A 27,436-nucleotide genomic window follows, 5' to 3' on the forward strand; every position below is an offset into this window, starting at 1 on the left:
GGAGCCAGAGTCTACCTTGAAATTTCTACTCCACTGTAGTGAGTAGCACAGACTGCCCCTAGGGCGCCAGGCTGCCTATTTGTGAGGCAAAGCCATTTTTGTGCCTAAATTTTTCCAGTGTTGTGATTCTCTGAATGAATGAATTGCCCATAAGCATCCCTGTGAAGATTTTCCTGACTGAATTAGGACCCAAATGTAACTAATTCATATGTAGTTGTGGGCAGGGCTTTCTGGAAGTAAAATTAACTACATATTTTATAATTACTGCCTCATTAATTGCCACAACTAAGTCACATAGTGATTTGGGGCATGACATGGGCATGATCATGCTCTAATTTGCTCTGCCAAGTGTAAAGATTTTTAATTTGCTTGAGTGGCATGAGTAAGCTGGTTAGGAGATTAGGTCAGCACAAAGGCAAAAGGAAATGTACATGAGTGCATGATCATAGAATCAATAAGGCTTGGAAGGGACCACAAGCATCATCCAGTTCCAACCCGCCTGCCATGCCCAGGGACACCCTACCCTAGAGCAGGCTGACCACAGCCTCAGCCAGCCTGGCCTTGAACACCTTCAGCCATGGGGCCTCAAACACCTCCCTGGGCAACCCATTCCAGCCTCTCACCACTCTCATGCTCAACAACTTCCTCCTCACCTCCACTCTGAATCTCCCCACCTCCAGCTTTGCTCCATTCCCCCCAGTCCTGGCACTCCCTGGTAGCTTAAAAAGTCCCTCCCCGGCTTTCTTGTAGGCCCCCTTCAGATCCTGGAAGGCCACAAGAAGGTCACCTGGGAGCCTCCACTTCTCTAGACTGAGTGTTGCGGAGGGCAGGAATTGATTCGTGGCCGAGTCGAGAATTTATCAAAAATAGATATTTTTTATTTTCCCAAAAACCTGCCCCCACAACTATATATACAAAGATTAATTTAGTTTAATAAACAGGTTCAGTTACATGAGAATTTAATCTACGAGGATACCATCAATAATCTGACTATATTTGAATAAAGTCAGAAGTTGGAAAAGGTCTCAGCTACTAATTAATAGCGGTTTCTTACTAAATTAAGCTCAGCCAAATAACTCACTCAGGCTGGCTCGTGCGGTCTGTCTTCCTCTTCCTTTCCAGCGGCTGCAGGAGTCGTTAAGGGTCGTTAAGGGTCGTTAGGCACACAAAGGTGTCAATAGGAAAGCAAATGCTTGGTCTCTCTGCAGTCCAGGCACAGGGGAGTGTGTGAGCTCAGGCAGACACATACATCCAGGCACAGGCAAACTCCAAAGTGGGAACCCCAAAGGCAGGAAGACCCCCAATAGTTATAACCTTCGCTAGACAAAGGGCAGAGTTACCACACCTTAGGCGCGACAGCGCACGGCCAATCCCAGCCTGGCTCCAGCGCGGGAACTCATGGGGCAGTCGCCCCCTTCATGGCTGCAGGGCAGGCGAGGGGGGAGGGAAACCAGGCAGCTTTTCCCCTTTCCCCCTGAAGTCCGGGCAGGAGAGGAATTTAGGGGTACAGGACTCCAGGACACTGAGCAGCCCCAACTCTTTCAGTCTGTCCTCATAACAGAGCTGCTGCAGCCCTCTGAGCATCCTCATGGCCCTCCTCTGGACACACTCCAACATCCCCATATCCTTCTTGTAAGAGGGTTCCAGAACTGGAATGAAAATCTGTATTTAAGCAATCTGTTGAAATAACTTGGTATCTTCTCTGTTTTGCACTCCCAGTAGTTAAAAGGTACCTCCTGACAAGCAGTTCACCTTAGTTCTCTTCTGTGAGAATTGTGCTGCCTCACTCAAGTAGTTCTAAGCAGTTTTTTTGGCATTGTGGTGTATATTTGCCAGTGGTCAACTTTAACTACCTTGTCTGCAACTTCAGGTTGCCAGTGGATGTAGAGCAGACAGTAAAGGACAAATGCTTTGATTAATACTTTTTTGAGCCTGCTGCTGCAATGTCTGATCATGGCAGTTAAGTGAAGTCCCTGGAGACTAAAAGAAGGGAAATGTTACACCCACTTTTTAAAAGGGTGAAAAAGAGGACCCTGGAAATGAGTGACCTGTTAGCCTCACCTTTGTGCCTGGGAAGATCATGGAACAGATTCTCCTAGAAGCTGTACTGAAGCACGTGGAGGTGATTTGAGACAACTAGCATGGCTTCACAAGGGCAATTCCTGCCTGACCAACCTAGTGGCTTTCTACAGTGGAGGGACTGCACTGGTGGACAGGGGAACAGCAACAGATGTCATCTGTTTTCTAAAGCCTTTGACAGTTCCCCACAACATCCTTCCCTAAGATGGAGAGGTTTGACAGGGATTTGATGTATCAACTGTTCAGTGGATAAGAAATTGGTTAGATATTGTATATAAAGGGTAGGGGTCAACAGCTTGATATCCAAATGGAGACAGGTGGCAAGTGGTATCCCCTCAAGGGTCTGTATTGGTACCATTTGTGATGGTTTGGGAGTTACCTCCCCTCCCAATGAATTCACTCAGACTAGACTCAGTTGGCTGGAAGTTAAGGAAGCTATATTTACAGCTTAGCACAATTTACCAGCATATATGTGTACAATGTACCAATATTTACAGTTATATATAAGATAAAAGTAATGCAGAAACAAAAAAATCCCTCCTGAAACAGTCAGACTGCCCTTGAGGCTCCTGCCCCAAACTCCTCCCCGCTTTCCCCTCCCTTAGAAATAACCAAACCAATCCCCACATGTCCCACATGATAAATCTGGAGAGATCTGAGGGGAGATGTCAAAAAGGTTAGAGGAGAAAGGTTAGATTGGATTAAAGAGAGTTAAGGCAAATGCAACCACTCGGACCGACAGACCAGGAGAACTGAGAAATGTGTGAGGAGTGAGTGCTTTGTATGTATGTGATCAGTTGCTTCTCTAAGCAGAGGAATGAGTGATATAGGTCACTGCTATTTTCTTTCTTCTCATAGCTAAGGATTTAGTTTCTCTCAGTACAATATTCCAGTTAGCCTCAAACCAGCACAGCAGTGCTGTTCAGTATCTCCATCAATAATACAGACAATGAAACTGAGTGCACTCTTAAGTTTGCTGATGAGACCAAGCTGTGTGGTGCAGCAGACAGAGTGGAGGGCAGGGATCCATCCAGAGGAAGCTGGACAGGCTGGAGAGGTGGGCACAAGCCAACCTCATCAGGTTCAACAAAACCAAGAGCAGTGTCCTGCATTTGGGTCAAGGCAATCCCAAGCACAACTCCAGGCTGGGCAGTGAGTGGCTGGAGAGCAGCCCTGAGGAGAGGGACTTGGGGTGCTGGTGAATGAGGAGCTCAACAGGAGCCAGCAGTGTGCACTTGCAGCCCAGAAAGCCAACCAGAGCCTGGGCTGCATCAGGAGAAGTGTGGCCATCAGGTTAAGGGAGGTGATTCTCCCCCTCTGCTCCACTCTGCTGAGACCCCACCTGGAGTACTGCATCCAGTTCTGGAGCCCCCATTACAAGAGGGATGTGGAGATGCTGGAGCATGTCCAGAGAAGGGCCACTGGGATGCTCTGAGGGCTGCAGCAGCTCTGCTATGAGGACAGACTGAAAGAGTTGGAGCTGTTCACTCTGCAGAAGAAAAGGTTCCCAGGTGACCTTCTTGTGGCCTCTCAGTATCTGAAGAGGGCTACAAAAAAGCTGGGGAGGGACTTTTGAGGCTCTCAGGGAGTGACAGGACTGGGGGGAAGAGAGTGAAGCTGGAGATGGGTAGGTTCAGGCTGGACATGAGGAGGAAGTTGTTGAGCATGAGAGTGGTGAGAGGCTGGAATGGCTGGAGGTGTTTAAGGCTGGAGGTGTTTAAGGCCAAGCTGGCTGAGGCTGTGGGCAGCCTGCTGTAGGGTAGAGTGTCCCTAGGCATGGCAGGGGAGTTGGAACTGTCTGATCCTTGTGGTCCCTTCCAACTTGGAGTGATTCTCTGATTCTAAGTTTATTGATGGTGTGATTGATAATTCCTGAAGGGTGGGATGCCATCCAGAGGCACCTGGACAGGCTGGAGAAGTGGACTGAGGAGAATCCCATGATGTTCCATGAAGCAAAGTGCAGGCTATCTTGTACCAAGATTGGAGCAATCCTTGATGTCAGTATAGGTTGGGGAGTGATGAAATTGAGAAAAAGTCTTGTGGAAGAGGACTTGGAGGTACTGACGGATGAGAAGCTGGACATGAGCCAGCAACATGCACTTTAAGCCCAGAAATCTGTTTGCTGCTCCTGGACTGCATGGAAAGAAGCATGGCTAGCAGGTCGAGAGAAGTGAATCTGCCACTCTGTTCTGCAAAGACCTCATTTGGACTTCTGTGTCCAGCTATGGGATCCCCAACACAAGAAGGACATAGATCTGCTGGACTGAGTCCAGAGGAGGGACACACAGATGATCTGAGTCCTCATCTACAAAGACAGGCTGAACGAATTTGGGCTGTTCAGCTTGGAGAAGAGAAGGCTCCAGGGAGACATTCTAACTACACTTCAAATCTGAAAGGGGCCTGTGGGAAAGCTGGGGAAGGATTGTTTAAAAGGGCATATAGTGTCAGGATGAGGGGCAATGGTTTTAAAATAGAGCAGGATAGACTTAGGTTGGACATAAGGAGGAAGCTCTTTATAATATGAGAGTGGTGGTGAATGGTGCCACATCCAGCTGGCAGCTGTCACTAGTGGTGTGCCCCAGGGATCAGTGCTGGGCCCAGTCCTGTTCAATATCTTTATTGATGATCTGGACGAGGGGATTGAGTCCAGCATCAGTAAGTTTGCAGATGACACCAAGCTAGGAGCAGGTGTGGATCTGTTGGAAGGTAGGAGAGCCCTGCAGAGGGACCTGGACAGGCTGGATGGGTGGACAGAGACCAATGGGATGAGATTGAACAAGGCCAAGTGCAGGGTTCTACACTTTGGCTACAACAATGACAAGCAGTGTTACCGGCTGGGAACAGAGTGGCTGGAGAGTAGCCGTGAGGAAAGGGACCTGGGGGTACTGATAGATAGTAGGCTGAAGATGAGGCATCAGTGTGCCCAGGTGGCCAAGAGAGCCAATGGCATCCTGGCCTGCATCAGGAAGAGTGTGGCCAGTACGACAAGGGAGGTTATTCTGCGCCTGTACTCAGCACTGGTCAGGCCACACCTTGAGTACTGTGTCCAGTTCTGGGTCCCTCAATTCAAGAGAGATGTTGAGGTGCTGGAATGTGTCCAGAGAAGGGCAATGGAGCTGTTGAGGGTCCTGGAGCACAAATCCTATGAAGAGAGGCTGAGGGAGCTGGGGGTGTGCAGCCTGCAGAAGAGGAGGCTCAGGGCAGACCTCATTGTTGTCTACAACTACCTGAAGGGAGACTATAGCCAGGTGGGGTTGGTCTCTTCTGCCAGGCAACCAGCAATAGAACAAGGGGACACAGTCTCAAGTTGTGCCAGGAGAGTTCTAGGCTGGATGTTAGGAGGAAGTTGTTGTCAGAGAGAGTGATTGGCATTGGAATGGGCTGCCCAGGGAGGTGGTGGAGTCACCGTCCCTGGAAGTGTTGAAGCAAAGCCTGAATGAGGCACTTAGTGTCGTGGTCTGGTTGACTGGCTAGGGCTGGGTGCTAGGTTGGACTGGATGATCTTGGAGGTCTCTTCCAACCTGACTGATTCTATGATTCTATGATAATGAACATTGAAAAATACTGGAACTGGTTGCCCAGGGATATGGTTCAAGCCTCATCCCTGGAAACATTCAAGATCAGACTTGATGTGGCCCTGGGCAGCCTGATCTAGTTGGAGGTGTCCCTGCTGAGCTCATAAGATAACCTTTGAGGGTCCCTTCCAACCTGATGCAGTCTGTAAATCTTTTTTTGTTCACACTCTCACGTAAACTCCTACTGAAATAAAAGCCACTTCCTTGAACAAAGTGAGAGCTTGCAAGATCCAGCCCTTTCTAATACCAGTAGCTACGCCTTGTTTTAAACAAGACTGAATTTACTTTGATTTTTAGATTACTGCAAATTACACTGAACACAACATTTAATGTTCTCATTGATTTTCCCTGTAACACTGTGGGAACACAAGTCACTGCTCTAATGATTTGTTTTACCATTAAAATTTCTGTATGCAGATCTGGTCTCCTGGGATATCGATGTGTAACCAGATACTAATCAGGTTCTGCAAGGAATATGCCTTTGCTTACAGCATTTAGCAGTAGAAAGCTTCATCGAAAAGGGAAAATTCATCTGCAGTTAAATTGCAACTCAAAGAGGCAAAGATGAAGAGCAAGGCATACAAAATCAGAGGAGATTTTTGCAGCTGAAACAAAGCTAGATCCTAAGCCAGAGTCATGGGATGGTTTTGTCGTGACTCCATTTATTGTTAAGAGGAAAATGTTATAGCTGTCATTTCCGTTACTAGGGTTTGTTCCACTTCAGTTAAAATAGCATTGCCATCAGAAATGACTGACTTGCAGGATTTCATTTATGTGGTACTTACTTGCCACAGTGTGCATGCTTTGGAAAGCAATTTTTGTAAGCAGTTTTGAAAAGCACCTACAAAACCAGAAGTAGCTGGCAGGACTTGTGCTCTGAACCAGTTTTGGTGCTAGGATTTAGGTCTCTGGGGGCCCAGTGCTACAGTCTGTTTCAGAAGCACAAGTACTGCCAACCTTGAAGGAATTTTGCAACCAGTGTGACCTAGACTGAAGGGCAGACGTGCTTGCTGTGGTGATTCTGTCCAGAAGCATCCCCTCTGGTTGGGGCAGTGCAGCTCTGCCTGCATCACTGCAGCGTTTCTGCATAAAGTGCCAGATTTGAACACCAGATGTTCAGGGGGCTGGTGGTAGACAGGGGTGATAAGCATATTCCACTGTCAGCATATCTCTCCATAAAGCAAGTCCCTGACAAAGCAACCATGATGTGCCCTTGTGGCCAAGAAGGCAAACGGGATCCTGGGCTGCATTAAGAGGAATGCGGCCAGCAGATCGAGGGAGGTTTTCCTCCCCCTCCACTCTGTCCTGCTGAGACCTCACCTGGAATATTGTGTTCAGTTTTGGGCTCCCCAGTTCAGGAGGGACAGAGATCTACTGGAGAGAGTCCAGTGGAGGGCTGCAAAGATGCTGAAGGGGCTGGAGCACTGCCCTGTGAGGAGAGGCTGAAGGACCTGGGACTGTTTGGCCTGGGGAATAAAAGACTTAGAGGGGATATAATCAATGTTTATAAATATCTGAGGGCTGGGGGTCAAGAGGGAGGGGACAAACTCTTCTCAGTTGTCCTGGGATAGGACAAGGGGTAATGGAGACAAACTGCAGCACAGGAGTGTGGGGACAGGCTCTGCTCACTTGCTCCCTGGGATAGGACAAGGAGAGATGGTGTAAGTTGCAGCACAGGAGGTTGCAGCTCATTACAAGGGGGAACTTCTTGACTGTAAGGGTCACAGAGCACTGGCACAGGCTACCCAGAGAGGTTGTGGGGTCTCCTTCCCTGGAGACTTTCAAGGCCTGTCTGGATGTGTTCCTCTGTGATCAGTGCTAGATTGTGTGGTCCTGCTCTGGCAGGGGAGTTGGACTCGGTGCTTTCCTTGGGTCCCTTCCACCTCTAATATCCTGTGACATTCAGAGCCTGTTGTTTGTAGTCAGAGCTTAAAGGCATAAGGAAGAGCTGGAAGAGAGTGAGGGAATATAGACAAGTGGTACAATAGGTGTTGCTGTTCCTTCAAGTTCCTCTGAGGTGCTGATGTGGGGTAAATGCTGCCAGATAAATGTCATTTGTTGAGACACAGGGCAGGGGGGTTTGCATTGGTGAATGTTGATACAGGTCACATTTACCAGGTAAGAATCATTAATGCGTTTTTAGTGTATGAATGCAATATTGATCGCTTTCCTACGTTGTGTTTTTAGGGTCTCATGACTCATTTAGCTTCTACATCGATGAAGCCTCTCCAGTTGGGCCTGAACAGCCAGAAACGGTGCAGAATTTTGTGTCTGTTTTTGGGACTGTGGCTAAAAAGCTGATGAGGAAGTGGTTGGCTACGCAGACCATGAACTTCACCAGCCAGCTCGGGGCAGGTATACGGTATTTCGACCTCAGAATTTCCACCAAGCCCAGAGACCCGGACAACGAACTCTACTTTGCTCATGGCTTATTCAGTGCCAAAGTGAAGGAGGGCCTGGAAGAGATCAATGCATTTCTGGCTGAGCACCCAAAGGAAGTGGTCTTCTTGGACTTCAATCATTTCTATGGGATGCAGAAATATCATCATGAAAAGCTTGTTCAGATGCTCAAAGATACATACGGCAACAAAATGTGTCCTGCTATATTTGCCCATGAAGTAAGTCTCCAGTACCTATGGGAAAAGGAACACCAAGTGCTGGTGTTCTACCATAGCCCAGTGGCTCTTGAAGTACCGTTTCTTTGGCCAGGCCAGATGATGCCAGCCCCCTGGGCAAACACAACAGATCCGGAAAAACTGATTCAATTCCTCCAGGCGTCAATCACTGAAAGAAGAAAGAAAGGCTCCTTTTTCATCTCTCAAGTAGTGCTGACACCAAAGGCTAGCACGGTGGTGAAAGGTGTTGCTAGTGGTCTCAGAGAGACAATCACAGAAAGGTAAGTTTCTGGTGAGTAAGTTGTATGGACTGTTCTGAATGTGTGTGTTGGCAACGCTGCTTTTCTAGCCCCCACTGAAACTTCAGTAGTTGTGTTTCTTCCGTGCGACTCTGGGCTAGAATCATAGAATGGTTTAGGTTGGAATGGGTTTATTTTAATAGGTACTGTGATTAATAAGAGCAAGTCTGCACTGCATCCTTTCCCCTTGGTGAAGACACAGGGGAGATCTGCCCCTACTCAGATGCCTATTGTCGTGCAAGATACTGAAGAATGAGTATCTTTGGAACATAGAATCACAGAATGGTTTTGTTGGAAGGAGCCTCAAAGCTCATCCAGTTCCAACCCCCCACCCTAGGCAGGGACATCTCCCACTAGAACAGGTCATGCAAGGCCTCATCCAACCTGGCCTTGAACACCTCCAGGGAGGGAGCAACCACAACCTCCCTGGGCAACCTGTGCCAGTGTCTCACCACCCTCACTGCAAAGAACTTCTTCCTAACATCAAGTCTAAATCTCCCTTCTGCCAATTCAAACCCATTACTTCTTGTCCTGTCATTACAAGACCTTATAAATCATCCCTCCCCAGCCCTCCTGTAGCCTCCTTCAAATACTGGAAGGCCACTCCAAGGACTCCTGGAAGCCTTCTCTTCTCCAGGCTGCAGAGCCCCAGCTCTCATAGTCTGTCCTCATAGCAGAGCTGCTGCAACCCTCTGATCATCTTCATTAGGGGATAATCCTAGGATGCTTAAAAGGAAACACACTGAAGGAGAAGCTTTTGTATCTTGAAAGAAAGTCCTGTCACTACAGCCTAATAAGATCTTAGGGGATTTGCTTAGACTTTTTCTGGATGTTGGGGGTTTTGTTCTGGTTTTCAAATACAATTTCTTACCATGGGCGCTGCATATTTTGCCTTGGGTTTCTTTATTGGATGTTGACAAATCTATCTGAGTGATTGAGATCACTTAAGTGTTTATTTATGCAGTGGGCCTCAGGTGCTGGGTAAATAATTGCTTTCACATCAGCAAAGCCTGATACTAAAGGATTTGTATTTTTAGCTACTTCTACACACCTTAACAATGCATTATTTTTCTTTATGCATGCCATTATATGTTGTATTATAGGTCTCAGGATACCATTAGTGTGATCTGGTGAGGCCACACCTCAAGTATTGTGTTCAGTTTTGGATATCTCATTACAAGAGGGATGTGGAGGTGCTGGAGTCGGTGCAGAGGAGCTGTGAAGGGCCTGGAGAATAAATCTTATGAAGAGCAACTGAGGGAGCTAGAGATGATAAGTTTGAAAAGGAGGAGGCTGAGGGGAGACCTCATTGCTGTTTACAGCTACCTGAAGGGACCTTGTGTAGAGGTTGGTGCTGATCTCTTTTCACAGGTAATTTGCGATAGAACAGGAGGGAATGGCCTCAAGCTGCCACTGGGTAGGTTTAGACTGGATGTTAGGAAACAGTTTTTTCCCAGCAAGAGTGATCAGGCACTGGAATGACCTGCCCAGGGAGGTGGTTGAGTCACCAACTCTGGATGTGTTTAAGGGTCTTTTAGATGGGGTGCTTAAGGATATGGTTTAAGGTGAATCTTGTTGAGTAGGGTTATAGGTTGGACTTGGTGGTGCTCAGGGAAATGGTTTAGGGTGCACATTGTAGAGCAGAGATATTGTTTGGATTTCACAGTATCACAGTATCATTTGTGATTTGGTGATCCTGAGAGGCTTTTCCAACCTGAATGCTTCTGTGATGCTTTGAATTTGCCTCCTACCAGGCCTTTGTTTATCGCACAGGAAAGAGTTAATTGTAAAGGCTCTGTACACTGACTGCTATGTTGACAGGCCATTAGTTGTTAAGGCTACCAAAAAAAAGCTATCTGTTCAGGACATGCATTATTTATACCATTCTGACTTTGAAAAATCACAGCCAGCTTTTAGCTTAAAGGTGTGTATGTGTGACTGTGTTCTTGACAACTTAGTAGGAAACATGGAATGTAATGCCAAGACACAAGAACAAGAGTTTGTTTTTTTTTTGATCCCTTGAAGAAACCAGAAGTGTTGCAGAGTGTAAATAATTCGTAATGAAGGTCAGTGGCCTGCTAATATTCTTCTCTTTTCATGGATGTGCCTGTGCCAGAAAGGTCTAGTGGCCCCTTTTACAAGATGAATGACAGTGCCTGTGACACTGCCACTTGCAAAGAAACTGTGCTTCAGTTTTGACAAACAGTGAGTCTTTTTTATGCCAGCCTTCCCGAGGTACTGTTAACTTGAAAGGAAGGGGGAAAAAAAGACAGGGGAAAAAATATCTACCTGAAATGGTAAAACACTGACACAGAAGGGTTTATAAGCCATGCAGTGTGTTCCAGGAGTGCCTGCACGACTGCATTTGCAGCTGTTGGAATATCCTCTGCCTACATTTCTGTAGACTCCATTGGAGTCCAAAGAGCAGTTCTCCATACTGCAGCACTACTTTGACGGTGTTTTCTCCTGTTAAGCACTCACCTTGTTGTTCAGGGGTTTGTTGTTTTTCCTGGCAGACATTTTTCTGAGCATTCTTTAGGACATGAAGTAGCACAATCAAGAAACTACCAGGTTCTGCTTAAAACTTGCGGCATCAGTTAAATAGCCATTAAAGAACTCTTTGTTTTCTCTGGCTCATAATGTGCTTCATTGAAGCTGTTTGGAAAAACAGAATCTTCAGATAGATCCAGGATATGTTTAAGTACTGAATTGCTTGAGCCTTTGAACTCTCAGAATGCCTTTATCAGCAACAGATTTTGAGTATGACTATCTTGAAATGTCATTAAATAATTGGTCTGAAGTACCTGGAAGTATTTTTCCAGACTGCATCTGAGATTTTTCACCTAATCCTCTAGCATGTATTCACATCTGCTGCATGACTATTTTTGCCATTCTCTGAATAGCTCTTTTAACCATTGCAAAATAAAGCAACTGATGTTGTTTACCTGGACCTAAGCAAGGCCTTTGACTCTGTCCTGCATCACATCCTGGTCTCCAAGCTGGTGACACCTGGGTTTGATGGGTGGAGCACAAGATGGATCAAGAACTGGCTTGATGGCTGCACCCAAAGAGTGGCTGTCAATGGCTTCATGTCCAAGTGGAGGCCAGTGACAAGTGGAGTCCCTCAGGGATCAGTCCTGGGACCAGTCTTGTTCAACATCTTTGTGGGTGCCATAGACAGAGGCATTGAGTTTGCTGACGACACCAAGCTGTGTGGTGCAGCAGCCAGGCTGAGGGCAGGGGTCCATTCAGAGGGACCTGGACAGGCAGCAGATGTGGGCACAAACCAACCTCATCAGGTTCAACAAGACCAAGTGCAGTGTCCTACATCTGAGTCAATGCAATCCCAAGCACAACTCCAGGCTGGGCAGTGAGTGGCTGGAGAGCAGCCCTGAGCAGAGGGACTTGGGGGTGCTGGTGAATGAGAAGCTCAGCATGAGCCAGCAGTGTGCACTTGCAGCCCAGAGGGACAAACAGATCCGGACCTGCATCAGAAGTGTGGCCAGCAGGGCCAGGGAGGTGATTCTCTCCATCTCTGCTCTGCTGAGACCACACCTGGAGTACTGCATCCAGTTCTGGAGCCCCCATTACAAGAGGCATGTGTAGATGCTGGAGTGTGTGCAGAGAAGGGCCACTGGGATGCTCAGTGGGCTGGAGCAGTCTGTCCTGCTATGAGGACAGACTGAATGAGTTGGGGCTGTTGAGTCTGGAGAAGAGGAGGCTCCCAGGTGACCTTCTTGTGGCCTTCCAGGATCTGAAGGGGGCCTACAAAAAAGCTGGGGAGGGACTTTTGAGGCTCTCAGGGAGTGCCAGGACTGGGGGGAATGGAGCAAAGCTGGAGGTGGGGAGATTCAGAGTGGAGGTGAGAAGGAAGTTATTGAGCCTGAGAGTGGTGAGAGGCTGGAATGGGTTACCCAGGGAGGTGTTTGAGGCCCCATGGCTGGAGGTGTTTAAGGCCAGGCTGGCTGAGGCTGTGGTCAGGCTGCTCTAGGGTAAGGTGTCCCTGGGCATGGCACAGGGTTGGAACTGGATGATCCTTGTGGACCCTTCCAATCCTGACTGGTTCTGTGATTCTAAAGGGACGTCTTAAATTATCTCCAAAGCTAGTATATAGTCTTCAAACTTTGGCTTCTGTGTATTTTTATTTTACAAGTACACTGTAAGAGAGCACAGGCTTGGAGCATGTGTTTGTGTGCATAGAAACTACTGCTCTGGAGGTAAGTGTCAACTGTAGTCAGAACTGCTCCTCATTTGGTGATGATGCTGCTACAAAAAATAAATAGATAAACAATTGGTAGCATTTTCAGAAAGTCTTTTCAACGTTGCTTCATTAATGTTTCAGTAAATAAAAGTACATAATTTGTGCTAAAGGAGCCAAGGGATATGTTCCAGCTGGGCTGTGTATTCTAGACTGGATGTGAGAAGGAAATTCTTGCCAGAGAGAGTGATTGGCATTGGAATGGGTTGTCCAGGGAGGTGGTGGAGTTGCCGTCCCTGGAGGTGTTCAAGCAAAGATTTGATGGAGCACTTGGTGCCATGGGCTGATTGACTGGCTAGGGCTGGGTGATAGGCTGGACTGGATGATCCTGAAGTCTCTTCCAACCTGGTTGATTCTATGATTCTATGTATTTGTTGCTTTGAACCACATCACTATTATTTGTGAAATGATCAAATGGCACACTTCAGATCCCATCATTGTGTCCAAGTAGACAGTGCAAACTTTTTATACCGGTTCCTGCTTGTTAGTAAATGCTTAGTAAGGAGATTTTCACTTATCACAGTATCACAGTATCACAGTATCATCAGGGTTGAAAGAGACCTCACAGATCATCAAGTCCAACCCTTTACCACAGAGCTCAAGGCTAGACCATGGCACCAAGTGCCACGTCCAATCCTGCCTTGAACAGCCCCAGGGACGGCGACTCCACCACCTCCCCGGGCAGCCCATTCCAGTGTCCAATGACTCTCTCAGTGAAGAACTTTCTCCTCACCTCCAGCCTAAATCTCCCCTGGCGTAGCTTGAGGCTGTCCCCTCTCGTTCTGGTGCTGGCCACCTGAGAGAAGAGAGCAACCTCCTCCTGGCCACAACCACCCCTCAGGTAGTTGTAGACAGCAATAAGGTCACCCCTGAGCCTCCTCTTCTCCAGGCTAACCAATCCCAGCTCCCTCAGCCTCTCCTCATAGGGCTGTGCTCAAGGCCTCTCCCCAGCCTCGTCGCCCTTCTCTGGACACGCTCAAGCATCTCGATGTCCCTCCTAAACTGAGGGGCCCAGAACTGAACACAGCAGTGTCTGGGTTTTGGCATCAGTTTTGTAACTATTCTCAGGTGGAGTTTGTCCCTCACATTGAATTTTGAAAGGTAAGAATACAAATGTGGGATAAGCTTGGATTTTTCAAATGAAATTCTGGTGTGGGTGGTTCTTCCCCTGAATTAAATGCTGCATCTAAGAAGTGTTCCTTTGAAATTGTCAAATGAAACCTGCAGTTGTGTCTTCCTCCATCTGCACAGTGGCCATTTTTATTTGCATAGTGACTTAATTCTAAAAATAGAACAAAGTTTAGATCCTTTCAGGTCAAATAAAACATAACCAGGTTTTGGTCTCTGGAGTTGTTTGCTAGTCCTGAGATTATTTGCAATTTGAAGAGCAGAGGCTACCTTACCAGGAAAACCTTGTTATAAGTCAGACCAGGAAAACTGCAAGCAGACACAGCTCTGTAAATATCTGTTGCCTCTGCATCAGGAGCAGTGTGGCCAGTAGGACAAGGGAGGTTATTCTTCCCCTGTACTCAGCACTGGTCAGGCCACACCTTGAGTGCTGTGTCCAGTTCTGGGCTCCTCAATTCAAGAGAGATGTTGAGGTGCTGGAATGTGTCCAGAGAAGGGCAACAAAGCTGGTGAGGGGCCTGGAACACAAACCCTGTGAGGAGAGGTTGAGGGAGCTGGGCCTGTTTAGCCTGGAGAAGAGGAGGGTCAGGGGTGACCTCATTGCTGTCTACAACTACCTGAAGGGAGGCTGTAGCCAGGTGGGGGGTGGCCTCTTCTCCCAAGCAACAAGCAACAGAACAAGGGGACACAGTCTGAAGTTGTGCTGGGGTAGGTCTAGGCTGCATGTTGGGAGGAAGTTGTTGGCAGAGAGAGTGATTGGCACTGGAATGGGCTGCCCAGGGAGGTGGTGGAAGCACTGTCCCTTGAGGTCTTCAAGAAAAACGTGGATGAGGCACTTAGTGCCATGGTCCAGTTGACTGTCTAGGGCTGGGTGCTAGGTTGGACTGGATAATGTTGGAGGTCTCTTCCAACCTGGTTGATTCTATGATTCAATCCATGTTCCTTTCTGCTGCTTTATACTCATGGTGTGAAAGAGCACCATGAAACATTCTGCCATAGCCAAGATGACTGATTTAGTAGCTTTTCATTGCAGCTGCTTGTGGTGGTGAAGGTCCACATGTTGAAACTGCAGTACAGCAGTATCCTAACGCAGTACTTCTCAAAAGCATCTGTGCTAGTTTGAAGCTAGCTATAATGTTTTGCTAGGAAGGACTAGATTACAGGCTGTAAAAAGGAAAACAGAATGATGTCTATTTCCCTCATAGGCTTGCTGAGAGGTATAAGAGCAAGAATCCAAACAGATAACTCACTTCTCACTTCTGCTGGGGAGCTCCAAGCTGCAATTCTCTCTCTATCCTCTCTGCCATCTTTCTGATTAATCCACTTTGCTTCCTAACCCCCTGGGCAAACGTCTGTTCTTCCTTGGGACTGGGGTAAGGTGGGGGTGTGGGGAGTGGTAAAGAAGGTGGAAGGGTGGTTGGGAGCCCCTCCTGGGGACTCAGGTCTCTGGGAGGGCTGTTGTGTTTCTGTATTACCTTTTACCTTGTATATGTCTGTATATATTGTAAATGTCTTCTTGTTGTGATGGTTTTGGTGTTCCCTGCCCCCCCCACACTTTAGAAATCACCCAGACTAGACTCAGCCGGCTCTGGAAATATGAATGAAGCTTATATTTACTGCTAGCACAATATACAAGCAAAGCTGGCTGAGTCTAGTCTGGGTTAATTCCAAAGTGTGGGGAGGCAGAGAACACCCAAACCATCACCAAATTATAGAACCACAGAACTTCAGAGGTTGGAAGGGACCTCCAGAGATCATTGAGTCCAACACCACTGCCAAGGCAGGATCCCATAGAGTAGTTCACACAGGAATGCATGCAGGTGGGTTTGAAAAGTCTGCAGAGAAGGAGACTCCACAACCTCTCTGGGGAGCCTGCTCTCACTGCAAAGAAGTTTCTCCTGTTGAGCTGAAACCTTCTCTGTTCCAGTTTGTAGCTGTTGCTCCTTGTCTCTGTTGCAGAGGGGGGTTCTCAGTGCCTATGCCTATTCAGCGGAGGGGAGAAATTAATTGGGGCGATATAAATTCTATATTAAAATATAGATTTATTAAATTCAATATTCTGAACTCTTGCCATCCCCAAACACTGTACATTAATAGTCAGTTTGGTACACAGTATCACAGTATCACAGTATCACAGTATCACAGTATCACCAAGGTTAGAAGAGACCTCACAGATCATCAAGTCCAACCCTTTACCACAGTGCCCAAGGCTAGACCATGGCACCAAGTGCCACATCCAACCTTGCCTTGAACTGCCCCAGGGATGACGACTCCACCACCTCCCCAGGCAGCCCATTCCAGTGCCCAATGACTCTCTCAGTGAAGAACTTTCTCCTCACCTCGAGCCGAAATTTCCCCTGGCGCAGCCTGAGGCTGTGTCCTCTCGTTCTGGTGCTGGCCACCTGAGAGAAGAGAGCAACCTCCTCCTGGCCACAACCACCCTTCAGGTAGTTGTAGACAGCAATGAGGTCACCCCTGAGCCTCCTCTTCTCCAGGCTAACCAATCCCAGCTCCCTCAGCCTCTCCTCGTAGGGCTTGTGCTCGAGGCCTCTCCCCAGCCTCGTCGCCCTTCTCTGGACACGCTCAAGCATCTCAATGTCCTTCCTAAACTGGGGGGCCCAGAACTGAACGCAGTACTCGAGGTGTGGTCTGACCAGTGCAGAGTACAGGGGCAGAATGACCTCCCTGCTCCTGCTGACCACACCATTCCTGATGCAGGCCAGGATGCCACTGGCTCTCTTGGCCACCTGGGCACACTGCTGGCTCATGTTCAGGCGGGCATCAATCAGCACCCCCAGATCCCTCTCTGTCTGGCTGCTCTCCAGCCACTCTGACCCCAGCCTGTATCTCTGCATGGGGTTGCTGTGGCCAAAGTGCAGCACCAGCACTTGGAGCTATTGAACACCATCCCCTTGGACTCTGCCCATCTGTGCAGGCGGTCAAGGTCCCGCTGCAGAGCCCTTCTGCCCTCCAACCCAGCCACATCTGCCCCCAGCTTAGTGTCATCTGCAAACTTGCTGATGACTGACTCGATGCCCTCATCCAGATCATCTATGAAGATGTTAAAGAGGATGGGGCCCAGCACAGATCCCTGAGGGACACCACTAGTGACTGGCCGCCAGCTGGATGTGGCACCATTCACCACCACTCTCTGGGTCCGGCCCTCCAGCCAGTTCCTAACCCAGCACAGAGTGTTACCATCCAAGCCATGGGCTGACAGCTTAGCCAGCAGTTTGCTGTGGGGGACAGTGTCAAAGGCCTTGCTGAAGTCCAGATAGAGCACATCCACAGGCCTCCCCACATCCACCAAGCGGGTCACCTGATCATAGAAGGAGATCAGGTTGGAGAGGCAGGATCTGCCCTTCCTAAACCCATGCTGGCTGGACCTGAGCTCTTTGCCATCCCTCAGGTGCACACTTATTGGCCCCAAGAGAACCTGCTCCATCAGTTTCCCTGGCACTGAGGTCAGGCTGACAGGTCTGTAGTTCCCAGGTTCCTCCATCCGACCCTTCTTGTAGATGGGGACCACGTTGGCAGTTTCCAGTCTCCTGGGACCTCTCTGGTGAGCCAGGACTGCTGGAATATGATGGAGAGTGGCTTGGCCAGCTCAGCTGCCAGCTCTCTCAGCACCCTGGGATGGATCCCATCTGGTCCCATGGACTTGTGGGTGTCCAGGTGGCTCAGCAGCTCCTCAACTAATTCCTCATGAATTTCCAGGGGAACTCACTGCTCCCCGACCCCATCCCCCAGTTCAAGAGGCCACTTGCCCTGAACTCCTCCCTCCTTACTGTTGAAAACTGAGGCGAAGAAGGCATTCAGGACCTCTGCCTTTGCTTCATCATCAGTTATAGTGTTCCCCTCCTGGTCCAGTAAGCAGTGGAGGCTCCTCTTGCCCTTCCTTTTAGCGTTGATAAATTTAAAAAAGTGTTTTTTGTTATCTTTCACGGAAGTGGCAGCCTAAGTTCTAGCTGGGCCTTAGCCTCTCTAATTTTTCTCCTGCATAATCTGACTACCTCCTTAAACACATCAGGAGAAGCCTTCCCCTCCTTCCAGAGGTGATACACCCTCTTTTTCTCCCCCACTTCCTTCAGGAGCTCTTTGCTCATCCAGGCTGGTCGCCTTCCCCTGCGGCTCATCTTTCGGCACGTGGGAACTGCCAGTTCCTGTGCCTTCTAGAGCTCCTGTTTAAAGTATGTCCAACCATCCTGGACCCCTTTGTTCTCAAGGACTGCTGCCCAGGGGACATTGGAAATAAGTTCCTTGAGCAAATTGAAGTTTGCCCTCCTAAATTCCAAGGTGTAGGTTTTGTTGAAGTGCCTCCCTACCTCCCTGTATATTGAAAACTCCACTAACTCGTGATCACTACACCCCAGGCAGCCTCCCACTATCACATCTCCTACCAGCCCTTCTCTGTTGGAGAGCAGCAGGTCAAGCTGAGCTTGACCCCTAGTAGGCTCGCTTAACAGTTGGGTCATGAAGCTGTCCTCCATGCACTCCAGAAATCTCCTGGACTGCCTCCTCTCTGCTGAATTAAGTTCCCAGCAGATATCTGGCAGGTTAAAGTCACCCACAAGGACAAGATCTGATGATCTTGAGACAGCCTCCAACTGTTTGTAAAATATCTCATCTGTTTCCTCATCCTGGTTGGGTGGTCTGTAACAGACTCCAACCAGGATGTCAGATTTATTAGTCCTCCCTCTGATTTTAATCCACAAGGTCTCTACCCCTTTATCCCTCACTTCAAGCTCAATGGCATGGAGTGACTCCCTAATATACAGGGCCACCCCTCCTCCTCTTCTCCCTTGCCTATCTCTCCTGAAAAGGTTATATCCCTCCAGTATAACAGCCCAGTCATGCCTGTCATCCCACCAAGTGTCTGAAATGGCAACTACATCGTAGTCCCCCTGGTGGACCAGGACTTCCAGTTCCTCCTGTTTGTTACCCAAGCTGCGTGCATTGGTGTAGATACACTTCAGCTGGGCTCTCGATTCAATTGTCCTTAGTTTCCTTCCATCTCTCTCCTTCTCAGAGAGAGTAATTTCCTCACCCACCCCCTTCAGACCTAGTTTAAAGCCCGCCTAATGAGCCCTGCCAACTCCATTGCCAGGACTCTCCTGCCCTTCCCAGATAACTGCACCCCATCACAAGCCAGCAGGTCCGGCACAGTAAAAGTTCCCCCATGGTCAAAGAAGCCAAAACGCCGCAGCTGGCACCATCCCTTCAGCCATTTGTTGATGTCAGAGGTTCTGCTGTTCCTCTCTGTGAACTCCCTTGCCACAGAGGGAACTGAGCAGAACACCACCTGCGCTCCTGCCCCATCTATCAATTTCCCCAGGGCTTTAAATTCCTTTTTAATTGCCCTGGTCCCCTTCTTTTCAATTTCATCGCTGCCAGCCTGTATTACCAACAAGGGGTAATAATCAGAGGGCTGGGTTAGGTTAGGGATTCTCCTGGTGATGTCCCTAACCCGGGCACCAGGAAGGGAGCAGACCTCCCTGTGAGATGGGTCGGGACGACAAATGGGTCCCTCTGTCCCCCTCAAGATGGAGTCCCCGACAACTACAACTCTTCTCTTTTTTGTTATGAAAACAATTTAAGATAAAATATGTACAGGGAATTTGTTAATTAACTAGCAAACCTTCAAACTATGAACAGAGAGAGGAGTTTTCCCCACGGCTTAATACCATTTGGGATCTTTATGCTATTTGCCCAGCAGGGCAGGCTGAAACTCTTTATGCTCTATGGCAGAGGCAACTTATATTACAGAGGTATCAAAGCTTTTGCTCACAACTCTTTATCAATTATTAATCACTCTCTGGGGCTGTGTCACAGCCTGTGCCTAATGTCCAATTCTCAAGGGTCTCTGCCTCTGGACTTTGAGACTGGAATCTTCCCAGCTTGAGGGGAGAGGATAAATCTTCCCAGCTTCTGGGGAAATAGGTTTTCTCTAACCTTGGTTCTCCTGGCAAGAGACTATCTCTGCCTTTGGTGCTGCTGGCTCCTCTGGATGCTGTGTCCAGGGCTTATCATCTGGCAGGATTTCAGGAGAATATTGGTGCTGTCTCTGGCACGGTTGTTCACGGCTTCAGGCCGTGTGTGCAGACAATTTGGAATCTGCTTCCTGGTTATCTCAGTGGCAGTGGCTTTTACCAGGCAATGGTAGGCAGCAGGCATGCAAAGTGTGCGCAGCTGCTGGGAGTCTGAGCTCTGTAGGCAAAGGCAATGATAGCAATGGCGTGCAGATGTGCACAGCTGGCTTAGGAGGCTACAGGCTCCTTATACATATATGTGCAGGGCTCTGAGCCTCTGAGCATCGGAGCTATGCAATGGCATCTGAGCATGGGGGTCTGAGCGGCTGAGCACTGCAACTGAGGGTCAGAGCACATGTCTGAGCCATGCAGGTGAGTCAGGGCTGAGCTGAGCTGTGCAGGGGCTGAGCTGAGCTGTGCAGGGGTCTGAGCACATTGTTTATGTGTGCATCCCTATTTATTGACTGTGGGCCGAGATTAATGGCCCCTTTGGCCACTAGAATGACCAGACAGGTTGGCAGTCAGCCAAACCTTACCATAGTAGTCAGAATGCTCTTGTCTGAACTTTCCCTAATATGGGGATCACATGGATTTACCCCAGGGAGACACGAGCTGGGTGTGTGTGACTTACACAACCTGTTTACAACCAGGGGTCCTGGCAGAAAAACATGTCCAGGCAAGGCAAGGCATAAACAAGCCTGCTTTTGGGCCTACAAGCCCTCCACGACAGTCTCATTGATGATGACCACCAAAAAGAGCTTGGCCCCAGGCACTTGACCCCACCCCTCAGATATCTGTACACATTGATCAGATCTCCTCTCAGCCTTCTCTTCTCCAGACTAAACAGCCCCAGGGCTCTCAGTCCACAGGGGAGATGCTCAAGTCTCCCAGTCATCTTCGTGGCTCTCCGTTGGACCCTCTCCAGCAGGTGTCTCTCTCCTGAATTGGGGAGCCCAAAACTGGACACAGTTTGAGCTCGATTGAACAAAATTGGACAAGAAGTGATGTTCATAGATTCATCAGATAGTTTTGATTGGAAAGGATCTTAAAAATCATCGAGTTCCAGCACCCCTGCCTCATGCATCCTGGGCTTGAACACCTCCAGAGAGGGGTCTCCACAACCTCCACATGCAATGCATTCCAGTGTCTCACTACCATCACTGCAACAAATTTCTTCCTAATACCCGGTCTAAATCCGTCCTCCTCAACTGTCTGTCTGTTCCCTCTTGTCCTACCACTACAAACTCTTGTAAAAAGTCCCTTTCCAGCTTTCTGGTAAGTCCCCTTCAGGTACTGGAAGGCCACTGTGAGGTCTCCTTGGAGCCTTATTCTCTCCAGGCTGAATAGGCCCAGCTCTTGCAGCCTGTCTCCATAGGGTGATGCTCCAACCTTCTGATCATCTTTGTGGCTTTCCTCTGGGTCCTGCTCCAGCAGCTGCATGCCCCTCTTTTGCTGGGGGCACCAGAACCAATGTTACTTCTCAGCCTGTTTCCTGCAGCACAGGTACAGCAACCTTGGCCCATGGTAACCCTGATTAAAAGAAAAAAAATCTAATTTCATGCTTCTAATACTGAATTTAGTGGAAGATATATGGGAATGCAGAATGCAGAAGAGTTGTGGGGTGCAGGTGCAGGAGAGCTGTGGGAACGGAGTGAAGAGAAGAGACAACAGGCAGATCCTTGCAGTAACAGACCTTGGTTCTCACATGCAGCTGGCCACCTGATCTCAGAAGGGGTAGGTAATGGACCTTCGCTAATGAGAATAGCAAGGCACATGTGTATGCAGATGTGGTGGGTTGTCCTTGACTAATTATGCTGATGTGTAGGCCTGTGCTCTACTGGCTGAGTGCATAAATTCAGGCTGTAATCATCAATAAAAGTGGCTTCTGCATAATTCACATTGAATCATCTGGAGACCCTCGCAGCTGGCTCAACACCATACTGGTCTATGGGCTTGTTTACCATGACTCCCACAGCAAGCAGAGATGATAGCAGGCAGCACGACCAGCAACAAAGATATACCAGGATTAAATTCTTTTTATTGCTAATGCTTGCTCACAGGCTTTGCTGCCATCCCAGGCAATGCTCTGTGGGACAATAATTTGAAGGGAGCTGGGATTGTTTAGCCTAGAGAAGAGGAGGCTCAGGGGTGACCTTATTGCTGTCTACAACTACCTGAGGGGTGGTTGTGGCCAGGGGGAGGTTGCTCTCTTCTCTCAAGTGGCCAGCACCAGAACAAGAGGACACAGCCTCAGGCTGTGCCAGGGGAGATTTAGGCTGGAGGTGAGGAGAAAGTTCTTCACTGAGAGAGTCATTGGACACTGGAATGGGCTGCCCGGGGAGGTGGTGGAGTCACCGTCCCTGGAGCTGTTCAAGGCAAGGATGGATGTGGCACTTGGTGCCATGGTCTAGCCTTGAGCTCTGTGGTAAAGGGTTGGACTTGATGATCTGTGAGGTCTCTTCCAACCCTGATGATACTGTGATACTGTGACACTGTGATCAGTAAGTTATCACCTTTTCTATCCTGCACAAATGCAAGAGGGGAAAGTAATTTTTCATAAGCTCTTCCTAGAACAGGAGCTCAGCATTACAAAACTCTGTGGCTTTCGTCTTCATTACTGGAACGAGGAGAATCACTACCACATTTCTTGGGTTTGATTAAAAAGTTTGAAGAGTAACAAAATGCTTTCAGAATTCTGTCATGTGCAGTTTGGATGCCCAGAGACACTTTCTGATTAGCAAACAGTGCACACCAAATGAATTGGGCTCCTCCTGCTTATCGGATTAACTTTGTAGTGAAGCAGCTGCCTTTATTACATCTGAAAGGCAGTTGTGAAGCAATCTTTTAGTGAGTGTAGAATTGTTCTTCATGTTAATCTAGCTTGTTTTCTGATTTGCAGTGAAACTGCTATTTTTATCCCTGACAGTGTAGGCAAGCATGATATTCTGTTTGCTGTCTCTGAGTTTGAATAATATAGAAGGGGATGGGGGGAGGGGGGAAATTTCCTTTAGAGGATGGAGAAATCCTGTGGCAGTTTTAAACCTTTTGAGAAATAGGCTGTAGCATGTATCCAGTCAACTGACACCTGATTTCCAAATTAATCTCTAAGGATAATGTTCCCTGTAGCTAGCATGTGACTAAATCCTTGCCTACAGTGCCGAAGCTTCACCCTTAGCAACCAAAGCAAATTAAAAAATATATTAGGAAAAAAAGAAAAAAATCCTGCACATGAGAATGAACCTTTGAAGTGGAGGCAAAGCAGCCACACTACTGACAAAAAGCAGTGGTGGTAACTAGGCCACAGTAGCTGTCTGGAGAAAAGCTGTCTCTGGGTGCAGGGTCAGATTTAGCTAGCAAATAGGTGGGTATTATATGAAAAATAATCTCTGAAGTTGCAAGAAGAGGGTTGGGGTTTTTTTATATGTTTAAGGGAGACTGAATTTATTTTCCAAGCTGCTTCTCAGATGGCTATATTTTTGAGAGTTTCTGTGTTGCTGGAGGAGTGGGATTTGGTGATAACTCTGATCCACTCTTGGTACTGACTGATGCCATTCTCAAACTATTTTGTTTGAAAAAGAAAATCAACAACAGAAATAGCAACTCTAGCAACTGTAGTTTGCTGTTGCCTGATCATCTATGCTGCCTCATTGGAATGGGCTGCCCAGGGAGGTGGTGGAGTTGCCATCCCTGGAGGTGTCACAAGATGATCGAGGAGGTCTCTTCCAACCTGGTTGATTCTATAGTTCTAACCTTGATGTCTTTCTCTGTTATGGGCTGCAGGAGTGCATCCTGTACTGCAGCCCCTATTACAAGAATGATGTGGCGATGCTGGAGTGTGTCCAGAGAAGGGCCACAAGGACGCTCAGAGGGCTGCAGCACCTCTGCTATGAGGACAGACTGAATGAATTGGGGCTGTGCAGTCTGGAGAAGAGGAGGCTCTCAGGTGACCTTCTTGTGGTCTTCCAGGATCTGAAGGGGGCCTACAAAAAAGCTGGGGAGGGACTTTTGAGGCTCTCAGGGAGTGCCAGGACTGGGGGGAATGGAGCAAAGCTGGAGGTGGGGAGATTCAGAGTGGAGGTGAGGAGGAAGTTGTTGAGCATGAGAGTGGTGAGAGGCTGGAATGGGTTACCCAGGGAGGTGTTTGAGGCCCCATGGCTGGAGGTGTTTAAGGCCAGGCTGGCTGAGGCTGTGGCCAGCCCGCTCTAGGGTAGGGTGTCCCTGCCCATGGCAGCGGGGTTGGAACTGGATGATCCTTGTGGTCTCTTCCAACCCTGACTGAATCTATGATTCTGTGAATGTGGCTCTAATTACCTGATTCAATCGTGTGAGGTGTCTGTGCCTATGGCAGGGAGGGTTGGAACTAGATGATCGTAGTGATCCCTTCTAACTCTGACTGATTCTATGATTCTGTAACACCACAGAAGCATAGGTGGTGTGTCAGGTCATTAACTGCTGAGAGGCAAGGGTAAACATGTCCCTCAGTGATCTGTTTGGTACAATCACAGAATGGCTTAGGTTGGAAGGGATCTTAGAGATCATCAGCTCCAACCTTCTCTGGTAAAAAGTCCCTCTAAAACCTTCCTGTATGATTCCTTTAGGTATTGGAAGCAGCTATATGGTCTCCCCAGAGTCTTGTCTTGTCCAAGCTGAACCACCCCAGCTCCTTCAGCCTATCTTCACTGTTTTTGATTTTGGAGGAGACTGTCTTATGGGGGTTTTTTCTCTTTTGTTTTTTTTTTTCCTTTTTTTTCCTCCTTTTTTTTATCCCCTTTCTTCCCCTCCTCTTTCTTTTCCCTCCTTCCCCACTCCCCTTTTAAAAAAAAGGTGGGTTTTTTTTTTTTTTTAGTTTTGTTTGTTTGTTTGTTTTTATTTTGTGGGGTTTTGGGAAGCTCCCAAGAAGATGCAAGATTCCCACCCAGGGAAGTGGTGGAGTCACCATCCCTGGAGGTGTTCAAGAAAAGCCTGGATGAGGCACTTAGTGCCATGGTCTGGTTGACTGGATAGGGCTGGGTGCTAGGTTGGACTGAATGATCTTGGAGGTCTCTTCCAACCTGGTTAATTCTATGAGTCTATGATTCTAAGAACACAAACATAGATAATGGTGGAGTTACTCTCTTCCTTCCAGAGATGGACACTCCACAGCCTCTCTGGGAGCCTGTGCCAGTGCTCTGTGACCCTTACAGTAAAGAAGTTCCCCCTTGTGTTGAGCTGGAACCTCCTGTGCTGCAGCTTACACCCACTGCTCCTTGTCCTACCCCAGGGAGCAGTGAGCAGAGCCTGTCCCCACTCTCCTGGCAGCCTTCAGATACTTATAAACATTTGTCAAATCCCCTCTAAGTCTCCTTTTCTCCAGACTGAGCAGCCCCAGCTCCCTCAGCCTCTCCTCATGAGCCATGCCCTGCTGTTCCCTAATCATCCTCTTAGCCCTCCGCTGGACCCTCCCCAGCAGATCCCTGTCCCTCTTCAACTGGGGAGCCCAAAACAGAACACAGTATTCAAGATGAGGTCTCACCAGGGCAGAGTAGAGGGAAAAAAGAACCTCCCTTGCTCTGCTGGACACACTCTTCCTATTCCACCCCAGGATCCCATTGGCCTTCTTGGCCACAAGGGCACATTGCTGTGCCATGGGTAACTTGTTATCCACCAGGACCCCCAGGTCCCTCTCCACAGGGCTGCTCTCCAGCAGCTCACCTCCCAGCCTGGACTGGTGCAGTTTGTTATTCCTCCCCAGGTGCAGGACTCTGCACTTGTCCTTGTTGAACCTCATCTGGTTTCTCTGTGCCCAGCTCTCAGCCTGTCCAGGTCTCTCTGGGTGGCAGCACAGCCTTCAGCTGTCTCAGCCAAGCCTCCCAGCTTGGTGTCGTCAGCAAACCTGCTGAGCAGACACTCTGTGCCCTCATCAATGTCGCTGGTGAAAATGTTGAACAGGACTGTGTTGTGAAGGGCCTGTAGGCCCAAAATTAGGCTTATTTATGCCTTGCCCTGCCTGGACATGTTTTTCTGCCCAAACCAGAGGTAAACACATTAAATGGATAAAGGGGCACAATAGGCCTGGTACCATAAAGTCTGGTCTGCCAGGACCCCTGTTTATAAACATGTTGTGTAAGCCCCACATGCCCAGCTTGTGCCTGCTTAGTGTAAGGCCCATGTGATTCACCATATTTGGAGAAAGTCCAGGCCTGTGGCTTTTGCCTATTATGGTAAAGTTTGGCTGACTGCCAACCAGATTGGTCATTCTAGTGGCCAAGGGGCCATTAATCTTGGCCCACATTCAATAAATAGGGGTGCACAGGTAAACAATGTGCTCAGGCCCCCTGCTCGGACTCCCCTGCCTGTGTACTCACTTGCAGAGCTCACTTAAGCCTGCCTATATATATGTGGAGCCCATAGTCTCCCAACCAGCTGTGCACACTTGCATGCCTGCTGCCTTATCATTGCCTGGTAAGCGCCATTGCCACCGAGTTACTGAATTGTCTGCATGCAATCGGCCTGTCTGGCCAGCGTTATATCGTGCTGAGACAGCACAACATCCTGTTCCTGCACCTGAAGTCCTGCCTCCCAGCTGTCCCTGGACAGCGCATCCAGAAGAAGCCAGCAGCACAAGGTCAGACTGTCATTTCCCCACAAGCCAGGAAGAATCTCCTTTCCCCAGAAACCGGAGGATTCCAGCCTCAAAGTCCACGGGCAAAGACTCCCCTGAAGTTTGGACTGTAGTAATAGGCTGTGACGTAGCCCCGGAGGGTGATTGATGATTAATAAGAGTTGTAAGTAAATGCTTTAATGCCTCTGTAATAATCTGTTGTCTCTGCCATAGCACAGAAAGAGTTTCAAGCCCACTTTGCTGGGCGAATAGTGTACAGACCCCAAGCGGCATTAAGCCGCGGGGAAAACTCCTCTCTCTGTTTATAGTTTGAACTGTTTGCCAGTTTATTAACAAGTTACTGTAGATATTAGACCTAGAATGTTTCCATGACCATGTAGAATCATTTTAATCTTGATATACAGTGGTTGGGGGTGGTGAGAGTTCGAAATATTGAGTTTAATAAATATATATTTTTATAGCATATTATCTCACCCCAATTGATTTCCCCCCTCCGCCACAATCAGCGTAGGCGGCAGAATACCCCTCTGTGACAGACTGGCCCCAGCACTGATTCCCAGGGACACTGCTAGTCACAGTTCTCCAGCTGGAGGGGCCAGGAGGAGGTTGCTCTCTTCTCTCAGGTGGCCAGCTCCAGAACAAGGGGACACAGCCTCAGGCTGCGCCAGGGGAAATTTCGGCTCGAGGTGAGGAGAAAGTTCTTCACTGAGAGAGTCATTGGGCACTGGAATGGGCTGCCTGGGGAGGTGGTGGAGTCGCCGTCCCTGGGGCAGTTCAAGGCAAGGTTGGATGTGGCACTTGGTGCCATGGTCTAGCCTTGGGCACTGTGGTAAAGGGTTGGACTTGATGATC

The 27,436-nt window shown here is 48.5% G+C and overlaps 2 protein-coding genes across 4 annotated transcripts in view; both read left to right on the top strand.

Moving 5' to 3' along the window:
• The window catches only part of RPL37 (ribosomal protein L37), a 472,830-nt gene that overhangs the window by 217,248 nt on the left and 228,146 nt on the right, over positions 1–27,436 (top strand). The gene's annotated exons all lie outside the window — the stretch shown is intronic.
• The window catches only part of PLCXD3 (phosphatidylinositol specific phospholipase C X domain containing 3), a 170,926-nt gene that overhangs the window by 97,474 nt on the left and 46,016 nt on the right, over positions 1–27,436 (top strand). The window contains exon 2 of the mRNA XM_064140591.1: positions 7,842–8,550. Within this exon, the coding sequence (XP_063996661.1) occupies positions 7,842–8,550 (709 nt within the window). The remainder of the gene's footprint in view (positions 1–7,841; positions 8,551–27,436) is intronic.

The sequence above is a fragment of the Pogoniulus pusillus genome, chromosome Z, assembly GCF_015220805.1.
Source record: "Pogoniulus pusillus isolate bPogPus1 chromosome Z, bPogPus1.pri, whole genome shotgun sequence".
Classification (NCBI taxonomy): Eukaryota; Metazoa; Chordata; class Aves; order Piciformes; family Lybiidae; genus Pogoniulus; species Pogoniulus pusillus.